Source organism: Coregonus clupeaformis, chromosome 26 (assembly GCF_020615455.1).
Source record: "Coregonus clupeaformis isolate EN_2021a chromosome 26, ASM2061545v1, whole genome shotgun sequence".
NCBI lineage: Eukaryota > Metazoa > Chordata > Actinopteri > Salmoniformes > Salmonidae > Coregonus > Coregonus clupeaformis.
In genome coordinates this window covers 9875781-9893462 of record NC_059217.1, presented here as the reverse complement: position 1 = coordinate 9893462, position 17682 = coordinate 9875781, and the positions used below count along the sequence as shown (strand labels likewise).

The window sequence follows — 17682 nt, the reverse complement described above, 5'->3', positions numbered from 1 at the left end:
ACTCATTACTCCACTCCCTGTGACCCACTCCTGGGTACACACACACACGTATGCACACACACTTTCACAAACTCCACAGTATTCTCACCTGCTGTACCTTCCCCAGTTGTAGCAGGGCTGCTGTGAGGGGGGGTCTGAGGAATGGAGAAAGGCTGGGGGGCCGCCCAAACTTCCCTGGAGACAGAGAGGGGTGGGAAGGGGGGGGCATGGTAAATAGTACATCTTGGAGGATAACGGAAGTTAAATATAAAAATATGTCTTTATTAAACAGCTTAAGTGTTTTGGCAAATTGTAGACTTCACTAAGCTACAGTGCACCTGAAACAGAGCATGGAACACAGCACTGAGATACAGTCTTAGCGACAACTCCAGCTAATGATCCACAACCTCCTCAGAATAAATGCATGCGTCAAAGCTAATGGTTGCTGCCTCCAGAATAGGTAGAAAGTTTAACATTTAATCTGGGGCTAATTTTACTTCTTTAAAGAGCCAGCCTCTCAGCCACCCTTCCTTCCTTCCTGCCTGCCTGCTCTCATCTGTTCTGATGAAGTCTGAGAACAAGTTCATTATAATATATGATTAGGCATTCATCAAAAAGAAACCTGCTTAGAATTGATTGGACAGGACATGCTAATCAAAAGCCATTTCTATCTTTCTAGGGGCACAGAGAGGAAGAGATGGATAAAAATCTACATGATAAACGACATATTAGCAAATAAGTTATTTATAAATGTAATTTACAATAGTCCTCTAAGTAAGAGAGTCCAGCTAATTGTTGCCTGCCTGCCTGCATGTCTGTGTGTGTTTCACCTCCTCGTTTCCCAGTGTGGTAGGGCCTCATGAAGACCTGTAGGGCTGCTGGGTTGGTCATGCTGTTCAGTAACTGGGCCAGGTTGGGCTCCGGCAGTAACCCCTTCTTATTACTCAACATCTGCCAACACACACACAAAAGGGAAAGGTTAGCACAGCTTGCTCTGTTTCAGAAAGGGTGGTGTAGTGTAGTGACAGTGTAGTGATAGTGTAGTAAAACGTGGTAATAGTGGTGTAATTATGGTAGTGTCATAGACTCTGTGTGCTCGTTTCTGTTTCTGTGTGGAGCCTGGGATCTCCTCATTAGGCGGTTCCTGATGGCATCATGGTCACTTGTTTACAGCATGGTACCCATCTGCTACTGGAGAACAGAGAGGGAGGGAGGGAGGGGGGAGGGAGGGAGGGAGGGAGGGAGGGAGGGAGGGAGGGAGGGAGGGAGGGAGGGAGGGAGGGAGGGAGGGAGGGAGGGAGGGAGGGAGGGAGGGATCTAGCAGTGTTTAAGGTCTGCTCCTTGTGCTACAGCAATGCGTTTTCTGTGAGCCACTAAACCAAGTTAAGGGGTCAGGACATGCATTCCCACTGGGGTCGGGGAGGAGATATGGGGGAGTCCTCTCCATATGTTACCATATGGAGCTTCAGCCAGGGGATAGAATGGGATTGAGGTTGGCTCGGTTTAGGCCAGATTATCAGCCAGAGGGTAAGGAAGACACACACTAGCTAAACACCATAAGCTTGGTCTACAGTACACACACTGGAATTCAAGGGCCTCAAATACTCCCTGCTCATTATGTGATGGAAACTGATGGAACTAAAATGCTATCACCTGCACTATAAGTGCTATTAGCAGCACAGTACAGCACGCTCTAGCCCACAGACACTGACTCACAGAGTAGACATTCACAATAACATTACCAAGATTATATTTACCCAAGCCTTAAACAAAGTTCAGCTGAATTCAGGCTTGCTTGTATCCTGTTAAATACAGGAAGCACAGTGTGCATTTTAGTGTGCATTACTACCTCTGATGGCCTGTGTTTTAGCCTGCCATACAGAGTGTATGTTAGCTAGACAGGTTTGTCACCGAAGCACAGTGTGAACTGTCGCTGACAGCGTCTTTCAGAGGGAGAAGAATAAAATAGTCTCTCTCTCTCTCTCTCTCTCTCTCTCTCTCTCTCTCTCTCTCTCTCTCTCTCTCTCTCTCTCTCTCTCTCTCGTCTTTCAGAGGGAGAAGAAGAAAATAGTCTCTCTCTCTCTCTCTCTCTCTCTCTCTCAGAAAATGTCAGTGCGCATCAGTGTGTTTGGTTGGTTGCTGTCTGTTTCCTTCAAGCATAAGAAAGCCTGACTCCCACACAATCACACCAGAGAGAGAGGGAAGGAGAGAAGAAGAGAGGAGGGGGGAGGTCCATCTGGTCCTGTGTTCACACTCAGTTTCACAAACTGAAGGAATGACAGGAGGAATCCTCCTCTGAGCACAGTGGTCACTAAGGTGCTGATTCCGACATAGGTATTCACACCATTCCTACGCACATCTCAGCAGTTGGTATTCAGACTTGCCTTATGCAGGTGCGTATCGGGCTTCGCAGGCGTGGTTCCCTTGCATGCGCTGAATACATTTAATTCAACAGCTGAAAACCATCCTACTTGCTGTCCAACAGATTTTCCTGTGGAGTTTTCATTCAATAGGATTTTCAGTACATTTATCTTAAGCCATCCCTTTAAATACGGTGTACCTTTTAGTTTGAATTTTGTCCACAGACTAGAATATATCGAGAGAACAGGTTCAGAATATTCGGGATCAATGAAAGAAAGCCACCTAAATATACAGTGCATTAGGAAAGTATTCAGACCCCTTCCCTTTTTCCACATTTTGTTACGTTACAGCCTTATTCTAAAATGGATTAAATAAATAAAAAATCTTCATCAATCTAGACACAATACCCCATAATGACAAAGCGAAAACAATTATTATTTTTTTACTTTTTTGCAAATGTATAAAAAAGAAATAACAGAAATACCTTATTTACTATGAGACTCAATTGAGCTCAGTTGCATTCTGTTTCCATTGATCATCCTTGAGATGTTTCTACAACTTGATTGGAGTGATTGGAGTCCACCTGTGGGAAATTCAATTGATTGGACATGATTTGGAAAGGCACACACCTGTCTATATAAGGTCCCACAGTTGACAGTGCATGTCAGAACAAAAACCAAGACATGAGGTCGAAGAAATTGACCGTAGAGTTTCGAGACAGGATTGTGTCGAGGCACAGATCTGGGGAAGGGTACCAAAACATTTCTGCAGCATTGAAGGTCCCCAAGAACACAGTGGCCTCCATCATTCTTAAATGGAAGAAGTTTGGAACCACCAAGACTCTTCCTAGAGCTGGCCGCCCAGCCAAACTGAGCAATCGGGGGAGAAGGGCCTTGGTCAGGCAGGTGACCAACAACCCGATGGTCACTCTGACAGAGCTCCAGAGTTCCTCTGTGGAGATGGGAGAACCATCTCTGCAGCACTACACCAATCAGGCCTTTATGGTAGAGTGGCCAGACGGAAGCCACTCCTCAGTAAAAGGCACATGACAGCCCACTTGGAGTTTGCCAAAAGGCACTTAAAGGACTCGCAAATCATGAGAAACAAGATTCTCTGGTCTGATGAAACCAAGATTGAACTCTTTGGACTGAAAGCCAAGCGCCACATCTGGAGGAAACCTGGCACCATCCCTACGGTGAAGCATGGTGGTGGCAGGATCATGCTGTGGGGATGTTGTTTTTCAGTGGCAGGGACTGGGAGACTAGTCAGGATAGAGGGAACGATGAATGGAGCAAAGTACAGAGAGATCCTTGATGAAAACCTGCTCCAGAGCACTCAGGACCTCAGACTGGGGCGAAGGTTCACCTTCCAACAGGACAACGACCCTAAACACACAGGCAAGACAACGCAGGAGTGGCTTCGGGACAAGTCTCTGAATGTCCTTGAGTGGCTCAGCCAGAGCCCAGACTTGAACCCGATCGAATATCTCTGGAGAGATCTGAAAACAGCTGTGCAGCGACGCTCCCCATCCAACCTGACAGAGCTTGAGAAGCTTGTACCGTCATACCCAAGAAGACTCGAGGCTGTAATCGCTGCCAAAGGTACTTCAACAAAGTACTGAGTAAAGGGTCTGAATACTTATGTAAATGAGATATTTAAGTTTATTTTATTACATTTGCAAAAATTTCAAAAAAACTGTTTTTGCTTTGTAATTATGGGGTATTGTGTGTAGATTTATGAGGGGGGGAGAAACTATTGAATCAATTTTAGAATAAGGCTGTAACATAACAAAAATGGAAAAAGTCAAGGGGTCTGAATACTTTCCGAATGCACTGTATCTGTTTCAGCACCAATTGGTGGATTAAAAAATGCTCTGATCTTGTAGATTATTTAGATTTAGGAAAGTATTTATGAATCATAAAAAATAGGTTTGGAGAGCCTTCACGCATGAAAGAAAGAAAACGGTGGTTTGATTTATTCTGAAAATTGCGACATTCAGTTCTTCAACCCATGGTCATGTTGGATGATTATAATAGGGAGAATAGTGTACAATAGTAGGCTATACCCTCATCTATTGCCTGCACTAACCATGGAAGTGTGTGATGACATGGACAAGTATTGCGCCATGCGTCGGGTTCAAACTTTTACTGTTTGGTCTGCGCGCCGCTCAATAATAATTTAATTAGGCTACATGTCTTTTTTTTTATATTATCAACTGTTACTAATGATCCTCAGCAACAACCGTACGGCCTTGAGGGTGCTTACCGAGGAAGCAAATGAATGTATACTAAAAAAATATTTACAATGGAATGATAATGCAGGCTGTACCAACTGAAGGGAACTAACAGTAAATTGGCAGTTGAATATGTGTGGTTATTCTGCCTACTGACGGTCAATACTGACATTTAATATTTAACATGATAGAAATAGGAAACAGAGAAAGTCGGGGTAACCTGTAATTAAGACATTGTAGAGTGCCCATCCCTTCAGGTAAAAATTCTGCATAATGGCACAGCATTTCATAAACTCTACTGTGGGAAAGTTGATATGTTGATATGCTTCAGTTTGCTGCCATATGACTGGTTTCACATTTGTCTCCAGTGATTAAAAGGTAAAATAGAAAGAGTGTAATTTATATTTACAATTCCCTTATCCAAACGGATTACTCATTTACCTAGCTCTTATCAAGTTGTACATTACAGTGCATGGAGAATGGTGTTATTTCTATCGGAAAAAAACGAAAGTACATGCATTTCCCATTTGGAACCGGTAGGTTAGCTAGACCTTATTCATGGTTTCCTCACGCATAAAGGTGGTGGCATTATGAAGAATGAAGTCAAGGTCAGAATACGACGTATCTGTAGACACACGTCCGCCACACCTTCATTTATTCTAGCTCCACCCCAAACGAATCGCGGGTGAATAGCATGCTATTCTCATGCTTAAGTTCAAGGTCAGAATACGCATAGAGAGAAGAAGTGCATTAAAAGGGAATTAAGTTCCATTTATAAACACTTAACTCGGGTCGGAATCGGCCCATAAGTGAATAGTCCTCACTAAGGTTTCCTCTTAAGTCTGTACTGTCTCAAGTCTATAAGCCTACCTTGTATCACTCTGTTATACAAATGCAAATCTCAATTCCATTAAGATTACTACAGTAAAACTAACAGACATAAGAGTTTATCTGCTCACTTTAAACCGAAACCTGATATACAGGGGTCTTCTGAGGACAATAATCTATACAATACTGTACAGTACTACTGTATACAGTACCTAGTGCTGGATCACCTGGTATGTGCTGGATCACCTGGTATGACCAGTGAGAGTTTTATTTAGTGACGCTGAGGTGTTGACAGATTGACAGTTCCTTCAGTTCCTGACAGCTCCGCAGGTAGAAATGAGTGAATGGGGGAGAGATGAGGTGCTGCTTTTAGTGTGCGCATTTTGTTTGTGCCGACCTCAATGTATGTGTGTATGTGTGTGTGCATGATTTTGTCTGTGCATGTGTAAGAGTACATTCGAGCAGTGTGTGTGTGTGTCTGTTTGTGTATGTGTATGTTTGTTAGAGCGGCAGCGGGCGCTGCATGATTTCTTTTCGTCAGAAGGAGTGGGTTTATTGTGAGCCAGTTCTACACTGGGACAACTGTAATTATAACTGCCACTGTTATTGTTAGTGTTACAGCCGCACAGCACCAGAGGGAGAGAATGAGTGGGAGGCAATTTGTATGCATGTATTCAGTGTATTCATGTATATGTATGTATGCATGTATGAATGTGTGCAAGCATATTGAGTGTGTGTATGCAGCAAGTTGATGGAACCATCCGTTTAGTACTGTACATAGCACATGCATTTCCAGGTGGTCCAAGTTTTTACTATATCCGAATCAGTAAAATGTATTTATATTTTATCTTTTTAGTAAATGTGTGAGGCGGGAGTGTGTGTACCTACCTTGTGTGTGTGTGCATGTGTGTGTCCAGTCACTCACCACGCCCTGAGCAGCTATGAGAGCGGCCAATGTGCTCCTGCCTGAGGTTCCGGGTGTGCAGAGCGAGAGACGGATCTCTTGTCCTCCCACCAGTGTTCTGTCCATCTCTATCAGTATGGCCTCCGCCTGCTCTGCACTCTCATACTCCACCACCCCGAAGCCACGCAGCGGGCTGCCCTCATCCTGGGCCAGCTGAAACACAGAGAATACACGTGTTACAACCACACACCTCACTCAAAACAGCACAGAACAAACAAGCAAACAAAACCTTGCATGATGGAGCCCATCACAATTAGACTGTGTGTGGAATACTGCAACAACCTTGTCGTGATGCCAGAGACTGGCACTATCCTCTCACAAGGTGAGCTCCAACTCACGTCCAACTCTCTCGCGCTCACTCTCTCCTTTTCTCTTTCTCTCCCTGTCTACGTGTGTCTTCTCTGGGGAATTCTGGCTCAGAATTTGAGAGAGAGAGAGATAGTCTGCAGTAGATTGTGAAAGAGCTCTTTTCAGTCCATTATCAAAGCGTCTGGCTTTCATAGAATCAACCTGAGCTATGAGAGATGTAATACAGTATGGTACTCCTACTCCTACTCCTTAGACTTAGACAAATAAACACACACACACATAGTGCACACACGTACACACAAAACAAGCACTACTCTTCTCAGTACTGACACAATGACAGAGCAGTTTCCTGCAGGCTGGTCTCCATCCAATTTGGATGGTGCCCTCATTGATCTTGTCCCTCGGAGCATCTGGATTGACGAAAAGCTATCTTTCAAAAAGCATTTTGATGAGTTAGTTAAGAAATGAAGAATTAAAATAGGCTTCTTCTATAGGAACAGGTCTTGTCTTTCGTTAAATAGCAGGAAACAAATCATTCAGTCAACATTCATTCCGGTTATTGGCTATGGCGATAGATTCAGTACACATCATTGTATTTTGTATCAGAAAGTAGGCTGGCCCACTTTGAAGTCTCGCAGATCGATGCATTGCGCTCTTTTTCTCTATAAAGCCCTTTTGCATAAACGTCCGTCATACCTTACTTCATTGTTCACCTTGAGACCCGGAATCAGGGTTGGCTAACCCTGGAGATCCCTTCAATCTCCACAGAGTTAGGTAAATCTGCATTTAGTAATTTCTTGCGCCTCATCTGGAATGATCTCCAAAACTCCTTAAAGTGGGAGGAGTTGGTGCCTCTAGGGCAATTCAGGTGGATGTTAGAGGGCCTTTTTTACTGAAGAATGTGTTTGTTTCATATGATTGTGTATTGCTTTTCATGTATTGTGTTTGCTTTTCATGTATTGTGTAATTGATGTGTACATTAATTTGTACAGTACCAGTCAAAAGTTTGGACACACCTACTCATTCAAGAGTTTTTCTTTCTTTTTTTACTATTTTCTACATTGTAGAATAATAGTGAAGACATCAAAACTATGAAATAACACATATGGAATCATGTAGTAACCAAAGAAGTGTTAAACAAATCAAAATATATTTGAGATTTGAGATTTTTCAAATAGCCACCCTTTGCCTTGATGACTTTGCACACTCTTGGCATTCTCTCAACCAGCTTCACCTGGAATGCTTTTCCCACATATGCTGAGCACTTGTTGTCTGCTTTTACTTCACTCTGCGGTCCGACTCATCCCAAACCATCTCATTTGGGTTGAGGTCGGGGGATTGTGGAGGCCAGGTCATCTGATGCAGCACGCCATCACTCTCCTTCTTGGTCAAATAGCCCTTACAGTGCCTTGAAAAAGTATTCATCCCCATTGGCGTTTTTCCTATTTTGTTGCATTACAACCTGTGATTTAAATGGATATTTATTTGGATTTCATGTAATGGACATACACAAAATAGTCCTTCAGGTTTGTCCAGGTGGTCTCTGGCAAAGTTAGGTAGTTTGGTTCTTTTTTTGACAGCAGAAGCTTCTTCATAGCAACCCTCCCATGAATGGCATTTTGATTCAGTGTTCTTCTTATTGTTGAAGCATGCACAGTTATCTGAGATGCACCAAAGGAGGTATGCAAATCTCTAGATGTTATGTTTGGGTAGGATTTTACCAGATGTATTATTGTTCTAGTGGCTCTTGGGAATATTTTGGAAGGGCGTCCACTTCTAGGCCGAGTTGTTATGTTAAATGCTCTCCGTTTGTAAATTATTTGCCTCACAGTGGACTGATGGTGCTCAAATATTTTTGAGATGATTTTATAGCCTTCCCCACACTGATTTGCTCTCACTACCCTCATCCTGATGTCCTCTGATATCTCCTTTCCCCTCTGCATGGTGTGCTTTACATTCACCTGGATGGGTAACACCAAACTGACCAGGTCTCTTATCTATATTTATCAGTCCCGCCCAAACTCTTTCCTAACGATCTCTCCTTTGATTGGTTCATTTCGTAGCAAATTATTTACCCACCTGATTCTACTTACCTACTTGATTTAACTAATGCAACTTGGGGTTCACTTATTTTTGCACCTGCATTAATCCCTTTAAAAATTAAAAATAAACTACACGCATCATTTCCTCTACACCAACATATGGTATTGGTAAATATAAACCTGTTATGTCAGACCAATAAGACTGGTTCTGATTAAATGAAGATTTCATGGAAAAAATCTGTAAATGCACAAGGGGTTCACATACTTTCAAGCAGCACTGTATGTACAGTGCCTTGCAAAAGTATTCATCCCCCTTGGTGTTTTTCCTATTTTGTTGCATTACAACCTGTAATTTAAATGGATTTTTATTTTGGATTTCAAGTAATGGACATACACAAAATAGTCCAAATTGGTGAAGTGAAATGAAAAAAATTACGTTTCAAAAAATTAAAATAATAAAATAACGGAAAAGTGGTGCGTGCATATGTATTCACCCCCTTTGCTATGAAGCCCCTAAATAAGATCTGGTGCAACCAATTACCTTCAGAAGTCACATAATTAGTTAAATAAAGTCCACCTGTGTGCAATCTAAGTGTCACATGATCTGTCACATGATCTCAGTATATATACACCTGTTCTTTATGGAAGAGTGGGCATAAAAAAGCCATTGCTTACAGAAAAAAATAAGCAAACACGTTTGGCGTTCGTCAAAAGGCATGTGGGAGACTCCCCAAACATATGGAAGAAGGTACTCTGGTCAGATGAGACTAAAATTGAGCTTGTTGGCCATCAAGGAAAACTCTATGTCTGGTGCAAACCCAACACCTCTCATCACCCCAAGGGATGTTTTTCATCGGCAGGGACTGGGAAACTGGTCAGAATTGAAAGAATGATGGATGGCGCTAAATACTGGGAAATTCTTGAGGGAAACCTGTTTCAGTCTTCCAGAGATTTGAGACTGGGCCGGATGTTCACCTTCCAGCAGGACAATGACCTTAAGCATACTGCTAAAGCAACACTCAAGTGGTTTAAGGGGAAACATTTAAATGTCTTAGAATGGCCTAGTCAAAGCCCAGACCTCAATCCAATTGAGAATCTGTGGTTGACTTAAAGATTGCTGTACACCAGCGGAACCCATCCAACTTGAAGGAGCTGGAGCAGTTTTGCCTTGAAGAATGGGCAAAAATCATAGTGGCTACATGTGCCAAGCTTATAGAGACATACCCCAAGAGACTTCCAGCTGTATTTGCTGCAAAAGGTGGCTCTACAAAGTATTGACTTTGGGCGGGGTGAATAGTTATGCATGCTCAAGTTCTGTTTTCATGTCTTATTTGTTGTTTGTTTCACAAAAAAAAATATTTTGCATCTTCAAAGTGGTAGGCATGTTGTGTAAATCAAATGATAGAAACCCCCCCAAATTTTTTTTTTATTCCAGGTTGTAAGGCAACAAAATAGGAAAAATACCAAGGGGGGGTGAATACTTTCACAAGCCACTGTACACAGCCTGGAGGTCTGTTGGGTCATTGTCCTGTTGAAAAACAAATAATAGTCCCACTAAGCTCAAACCAGATGGGTTGGCGTATCACAGCAGAATGCTGTGGTAGCCAGGCTGGTTAAGTGTACCTTGAATTATAAATAAATCATAGACAGTGTCACCAGCAAAGCACCCTCACACCATAACACCTCCTCCTCCATGCTTTACGGTGGGAAATACACATGCAGAGATCATCCGTTCACCCACACCACGTCTCACAAAGCCACGGCGGTTGGAACCAAACATTTTTACATTTGGATTCCAGACCAAAGGACAAATTTCCACCGGTCTAATGTCTATTGCTCGTGTTTCTCCTCTGCAGCAAAGGTAACTCTGGGTCTTCGTTTCCTGTGGTGGTCCTTATGAGATCAGTTTCATCATAGCGCTTGATGGTTTTTACGACTGCACTTGTTCCGTATTGACTGACCTTCATGTCTTAAAGTAATGATGGACTGTCGTTTCTCTTTGGTTATTTGAGCTGTTATTGCCATAATATGGACTTGGTCTTTTACCAAATAGGGCTATCTTCTGTATACCCCCCCTACCTTGTCACAACACAACTGATTGGCTCAAACGCATTAAGAAGGAAAGAAATTCCACAAATGAACTTTTAAGAAGGCACACCTGTTAATTGAAATGCATTCCAGGTGACTATCTCATGAAGCTGGTTGAGAGAATGCCAAGAGTGTGCAAAGCTGTCTGTCATCAAGGCAAATCGTGGCTATTTGAATAATCTCAAATATAAAATATATTTTGATTTGTTTAACAGTTTTTTGGTTACTACATGATTCCATATGTGTTACTTCATAGTTTTGATATCTTCACTATTATTCTACAATGTAGAAAATAGTAAAAATAAAGAAAAACCCTTGAATGAGTAGGTGTGTCCAAACCTTTGACTGGTAGTGTATAGAGTAATCTGCGAAAGAGACTGTGATCGAAGTATAACTCCCTGCTTAAACAAAGGTTCAATAAAAGAAACAACAATAAGCACCCCCCTTGGATTTCTTTACATTTTATTGTGTTCCAAAGTGGGATTAAAATTGTCACTAAATACTCTGTAATGTTAAAGTGGAAGAAAAATGTGAAGATTTTTTAAAGATTCATGAAAAATAAAACACTAATATATCTTGATAAGATAAGTATTCAACCGCCTGAGTCAATACATGTTGGAAATACCTTTAGTAGCGATTACAGCTGTGAGTCTTCTCTAAGTGCGATTGTGCAATATTTACCGCTTATTCTTTTCAAATTTCTTCAAGCTCTGTCAAGGTGATAGGGATCATGGCTTGACAGCAATTTTCAAGTTTTGCCATATATTTTCCATCAGATTTAAGTCAAAACTGTAACTTGGCCACTCAGGAACATTCACTGTTTTCTTGGTAAACAGCTCCAGTGTAGATTTGGCCTTACGTTTTAGGTTATTGTCCTGTGTCTGGTGTAAAGCAGACTGAACTCGGCTTTCCTCTAGGATTTGCCTGTGCTTAGCTCCATCCCGTTTCTTTTTATCCAAAACAACTCCCCAGTCTTTGCCGATGTCAAGCATACCCATACCAGGATGCAGCCACCACGTTTGAAAATAAGGAGGCAGTTACTCAGTGATGTGTTGTGTTGGATTTGAAGATTTTATTTTGCAGTATTACTTTAGTAATATTTGTATTCGTCTTTTCACTCTGTCATTTAGGACATTATTGTGGAGTCGCTATAATGCAGTTGATCAAGCCTCAGTTTTCTCCCATCACAGCAAATGAACTCTGTAGCTGTTTTAAAATCACCAATGGCCTCATGGTGACAAGCCTGAGCAGTTTCCTTCCTGTCCTGCAGCTCAGATCAGATCAGAAGGACGACTGTATTTTTGATGTGCCTGGGTGGTTACATTATTAACCATGCTTAAAGAGATATTCAATGTCTGATTTATGATTGTTACCCATCTACCAATCACTGCCCTTCTTTATGTGGCTTTCGAAAAGCTCCCTAAACTTTGTAGTTGAATCTGTTCTTGAAATTCAATACTTGACTGAGGGACAGATGTTATATGTATGGGGGACAGAGGAAGGGTTAGTCATTCAAAAATCATGTCAACCCCTATTATTTCACACAGAGTGAATCCATGTAACTTATTATGTGATTTGTTAAGCCAAATTTGTTAAGTCTTGCCTAAACAAAGGGGGTGAATACTTATGCAACAACTATATTTTAGTTATTTAATTTGCATTAATTTGTAAACATTTGTAGAATTGTAATTTCACTTTGACACTGTGGAGTATTTTGTGTAGATCAATGACAGAAAAAAAATCACAATTCAAATCTATTTCAATCCCACTTTGTAATGCAACAAAATGTGAAAATATCCAAGGGGGTGAATACTTATGATACCCACTGTAATGTCTCCTGACACAGAGTTATTATTGCTATACGGTTACTGTCCATCAATAGGAGTGAAGGGAGAGAGAGAGAGGGAGATATGGAGGGATGGAAGGAGGGAGGGGAAGAGAGACGGATAGATGGAGTGAAGGAGGGCGTTGGTCAGTAATGCCCCTGCCCGGAAATGAGTCCATTTAAGCCCAAGGCAATTGGACAAGGAGCCATACATCCTGGTACTTGATTGCATCCCAAATGGCAGCCTATTCCCTTACATAGTGCACTACCTTTGACCAGGGCCCATTGAGAATAGGGGACCATTTGGGATAAAAACCATTGTGTCAGTCAGCAGAAGGGATCAGCTAACCTCTTAAGAATCGGACCATTTCTTTCCATTTTCGCTAACTGCCTGTAGCTCAGGACCTGAAGCAAGGATATGCATATTCTTGATACCATTTCAAAGGAAATACTTTGAAGTTTGTGGAAATGTTAGCTCTGGTAAAAGATAATACAAACAAAAAAACATGTGTTTTCTATTATTATTATTTTTATTTTTATCTTTGAAATGCAAGAGAAAGGCCACAATATAATATTGCAGTTTGGGCGCAATTTAGATGTTGGCCACTAGATGGCAGCACTGTGTGTGCAAAGTTTCAGATTGATCCGGTGAAGCATTGCAATACTGGACTATTTTGTATCAAGTCTGCCCAAATGTGCCGAATTGGTCAATTAATACATTTTCAAGTACATAACTATAGAGAACATACAAAAATGATATGGTAATACAAAATGTAAGTTTACACACTCCCTGGAATGTCATACATGATGGATCATTAGCTTATACACTAACTTTTACACATCTAGATGGCTGGGCGGGGAGGGTGTGGAGCCAGAGACAGCTGGGGTTCAAACTGTAGAACCCAGTTCCTACATTTGAATATAAAAATTGATTTTATCAAACAAAACTATGCTACATTTTATCTCTGGGACCCTTAGGATGACGAATAGAGCAAGATTACTGAATGTAAGTACATTACTTACCTTCAGAGGTGAATGTATCAAACCAGATGCCGTGATAAGTTTTTTGTTGTTGTGCACTCTCCTCAAACAATAGCATGGTATTTTTTCACTATAATAGCTACTGTAAATTGGACAGTGCAGTTAGATTAACAAGAATTTAAGCTTTCTGCCCATATAAGACATGTCTATGTCCTGGAAAGTTTGCTGTTACTTAGAGCAGTCATGCTAATCACATTAGCGCACGTTAGCTCAACCGTCCCGTATACGGGACACCGATCCCGTACACGTTAAATAATGCATCAGACCCTGTCAGTCATTTTCACATTTACATTTTAGTCATTTAGCAGACGCTCTTATCCAGAGCGATTTACAGTTAGTGAGTGCATAATTTTTTTTTTTATACATACATTGACCCCCCTTTGTTTTTACACTGCTGCTACTCGCTGTTTATTATCTATGCATAGTCACTTTACCCCTACCTACATGTACAAATTACCTCGACTAACCTGTCCCCCCCCCCCACACATTGACTCGGTACCGGTACCCCCTGTATGTAGCCTCGTTATTGTAATTTTATTGTGTTTTCTTAATATTTTCTTAACTATTTCTTAAACTGCACTGTTGTATTCGGCGCATGTGACAAATAAAATTTGATTTGAAAATCTAAAATAAGCCTGGAATTTCAAGCTCTGAAAACCAATTAAAACGTAGAACACAATCAAATAAGAGACATACACTACCATTCAACAGCTTGGGGTCACTCAGAAATGTCCCTGCTCTCGAAAGAAAAGCAACTCCCCCGTCCATCAAAACAACATCACACTGATCAGAAATATCATATCACTGATCAGTCCTGTCATAATAGAGCTTGCAAGAAAGGCATTTCACTGTTCTTGTGCACGTGACATTAAAACATGAAACTTAAATATAGCTAATGCAGACCAACTGACATAATATAGGCTTCCTGCTCACTGCTGGTCACTGTTCAGCTAGATGGAAAGGTATGACAAGGCAGGACACAACTGGACTGAATCGCATACAGTGCATTCAGAAAGTATTCAGACCCCTTGACTTTTTCCACATTTTGTTACAGCCTTATTCTAAAATGGATTAAATTGTTTTTATCCCTCATCAATCTACACACAATACCCCATAATGATAAAGCAAAAACATGTATTTTTAATAGCAGGATAAAAAAAAAATGTAAACGGAAATATCACATTTACATAAGTATTCAGACCCTTTACTCAGTACTTTGTTGAAGCACCTTTGGCAGCGATTATAGCCTCGAGTCTTTTGGGTATGACAGTACAAGCTTGGCACACCTGTATTTGGTGCTTCACCGTAGGGATGGTGCCAGGTTTCCTCCAAATGTGATGCTTGGCATTCAGGCCAAAGAGTTTAATCTTGGTTTCATCAGACCAGAGAATCCTTTTGGCAAACTCCAAGCGGGCTGTCATGTGCCTTTTACTGAGGAGTGGCTTCCGTCTGGCTACTCTACCATAAAGGTTTGATTGTTGGAGTGCTACAGAGATGGTTGTCCTTCTGGAAGGTTCTCCCATCTCCACACTGGAGCTCTGTCAGAGTGACCATCGGGTTCTTGGTCACCTCCCTGACCAAGGCCCTTCTCCCCCTGATTGCTCAGTTTGGCTGGGTGGCCAGCTCTAGGAAGAGTCTTGGTTGTTCCAAACTTCTTCCATTTAAGAATGATGGAGGCCACTGTGTTCTTGGGGACCTTCGATGCTGCAGACATTTTTTGGTACCCTTCCCCAGATCTGTGCCTCGACACAATCCTGTCTCGGAGCTCTACGGACAATTCCTTCGACCTCATGGCTTGGTTTTTGCTCTGACATGCACTGTCAACTGTGGGACCTTATATTGACAGGTGTGTTCCTTTCCAAATCATGTCCAATCAATTTAATTTACCACAGGTGGACTCCAATCAAGTTGTAGAAACATCTCAAGGATGATCAATGGAAACAGGATGCACCGGATCTCAATTTAGAGTCTCATAGCAAAGGGTCTGAATACTTATGTAAATAAGGTATTTCTGTTTTTTATTTTAAATAAATGTTCAAAAATGTCACTTTGTCATTATGGAGTATTGTATGTAGATTGATGAGGAACATTTTTTATTTAATCCATTTCAGAATAAGGCTGTAACATAACAAAATGTGGAAAAAGTCAAGGGGACTGAATACTTTCCGAATACACTGTAAGTTAGAGATTCTCCATACAATAACGCAGCTGCTGTCATAACCCTCCATCCCCTCACCCCACCATTTCCTCCACTCCCACTCGTCTGCCAGTCCCTTTGGTCTGACAATAGAGGGATGAGGAGGAGAGGTGTGTAGGAGGAGGTCGATAGGCCATCAGCATACATTAGCCATACACTATGGAAATTACCTTCCTCTCCTCCTTACCAGTCTACCACTTCAACGCCCTGAGGGAGGGAGGAAGGGAGGTTGCCGTGAGTGAGTGATGGCTGCGAGGGCAAAGCGAGAGAGAGAGAGAGAGAGAGAGAGAGAATGAGTTAGAAAAAGAGAGAGCGGCACACACATACACTTGCATTCTCACACAAACGTATTAAGCTGTTATGCTCATTCATCTTCTACACAAAGTGTGTGTGTGTGTGTGTCTGCATGCGTGTGTGTAATGCACAGATCTGACTCCGAGGGCTCTATATACAGAGCAGAGAGTAGGAGTTGTAATTTAGCTGGGTGTCAAGCAGCTGAGAGGGAAACCAAACCCTCAGAACAGACACCAGCACTGACCCCATGGGGGTACACATTAATAAACAACAACATACACAGATACATCTACATCAGTTAATCATTGTCTAACTGGTAAAAACAAGAACAATACCCACTCTGATTCTCTCGTCCAATAAATCTAAAAACATAGGCCTACAGCTGGCTAGTGTGCAATAGCTTTCCCTATGCAACCTGCAAATATGAATTTATGGCGAGAGGGTTCAGACTAGAGACCCTTTGGTTGAAGTTGATCAATAGTGGCCTCAGCTCTGCACTTCCACTGAGAGAGAGAGAGAGAGAGAGAGAGAGAGAGAGAGAGAGAGAGAGAGAGAGAGAGAGAGAGAGAGAGAGAGAGAGAGAGAGAGAGAGAGAGAGAGAGAGAGAGAGAGAGAGAGAGAGAGAGAGAGAGAGAGAGAGAGAGAGAGAGAGAGAGAGAGAGAGAGAGAGAGAGAGAGAGAGTCTGTGCACCAGGGACAGATAAGTCAGAGTGAACCAGTCTTGTTATACAGATCAGTGCACAAGCATAAACATAAACACACACACACACACTGAGAGAAAGAGTGAGCAGGATATGTGCTCAGACCTTCACAGCCACGCCATATGGTCCTGCAAATGGAGACGTGTCTCTATACACACTCTACAGACAGTCACTGCCATACGCTCCATGTCTCTGGCAGGTCATCTATCTACTCTTACTAAACTAACACCAGCCATGACTCAGAACAGAGACATACACAGTCTGTGGGATGCTGCAGGCTGATCTGTCAGGTAGTTAGTTGGCACTGATTGAATCACTTCTCAAGTTTTCTCAAGCAAACCTCAAATGGGAAAGACCCTAGCATGTCTAGCTCTGGCACTAAAAAGGTTGAGAAAAACAGTCATACACACGTGCATATATTCATACCACCCAAAGATATTACAGACATTATGTACATGTGGTGGTCTATATGCCTCATGGACTTTGTGACAGCTGTCATTCAGCTGGCTGAAGTGTGTGGAGGGAGAGGAGTGATGACATGACGGACTCAGATGACAAACAGCAGCCTTATAATCACACATTCAGAATTCAGGGACGTCTGTGTACCCAGTATCCCCATTGCCAATGTGTCCCCAATAGTTTTAGAGATATGGAGAAATGGAATTTCTTGCCATACAGGTTAATTTCTCTTAATTTCTATATATACAGTGGGGGAAAAAAGTGTGGTCAGCCACCAATTGTGCAAGTTCTCCCACTTAAAAAGATGAGAGAGGCCTGTAATTTTCATCATAGGTACACGTCAACTATGACAGACAAATTG

The 17682-nt window shown here is 41.9% G+C and overlaps 1 protein-coding gene across 5 annotated transcripts in view; it reads right to left on the bottom strand.

Moving 5' to 3' along the window:
• LOC121540447 (ribonucleoprotein PTB-binding 2) overlaps positions 1 to 17682 on the bottom strand; it is an 80072-nt gene that overhangs the window by 19390 nt on the left and 43000 nt on the right. For all 5 annotated transcript variants that reach the window (XM_041849319.2, XM_045207735.1, XM_041849321.2 and 2 more), the window contains 3 exons: positions 6327 to 6518; positions 810 to 930; positions 89 to 174 (listed from right to left, as the gene is read on the bottom strand). In XM_041849319.2, the coding sequence (XP_041705253.2) occupies positions 89 to 174; positions 810 to 930; positions 6327 to 6518 (399 nt within the window). The remainder of the gene's footprint in view (positions 1 to 88; positions 175 to 809; positions 931 to 6326; positions 6519 to 17682) is intronic.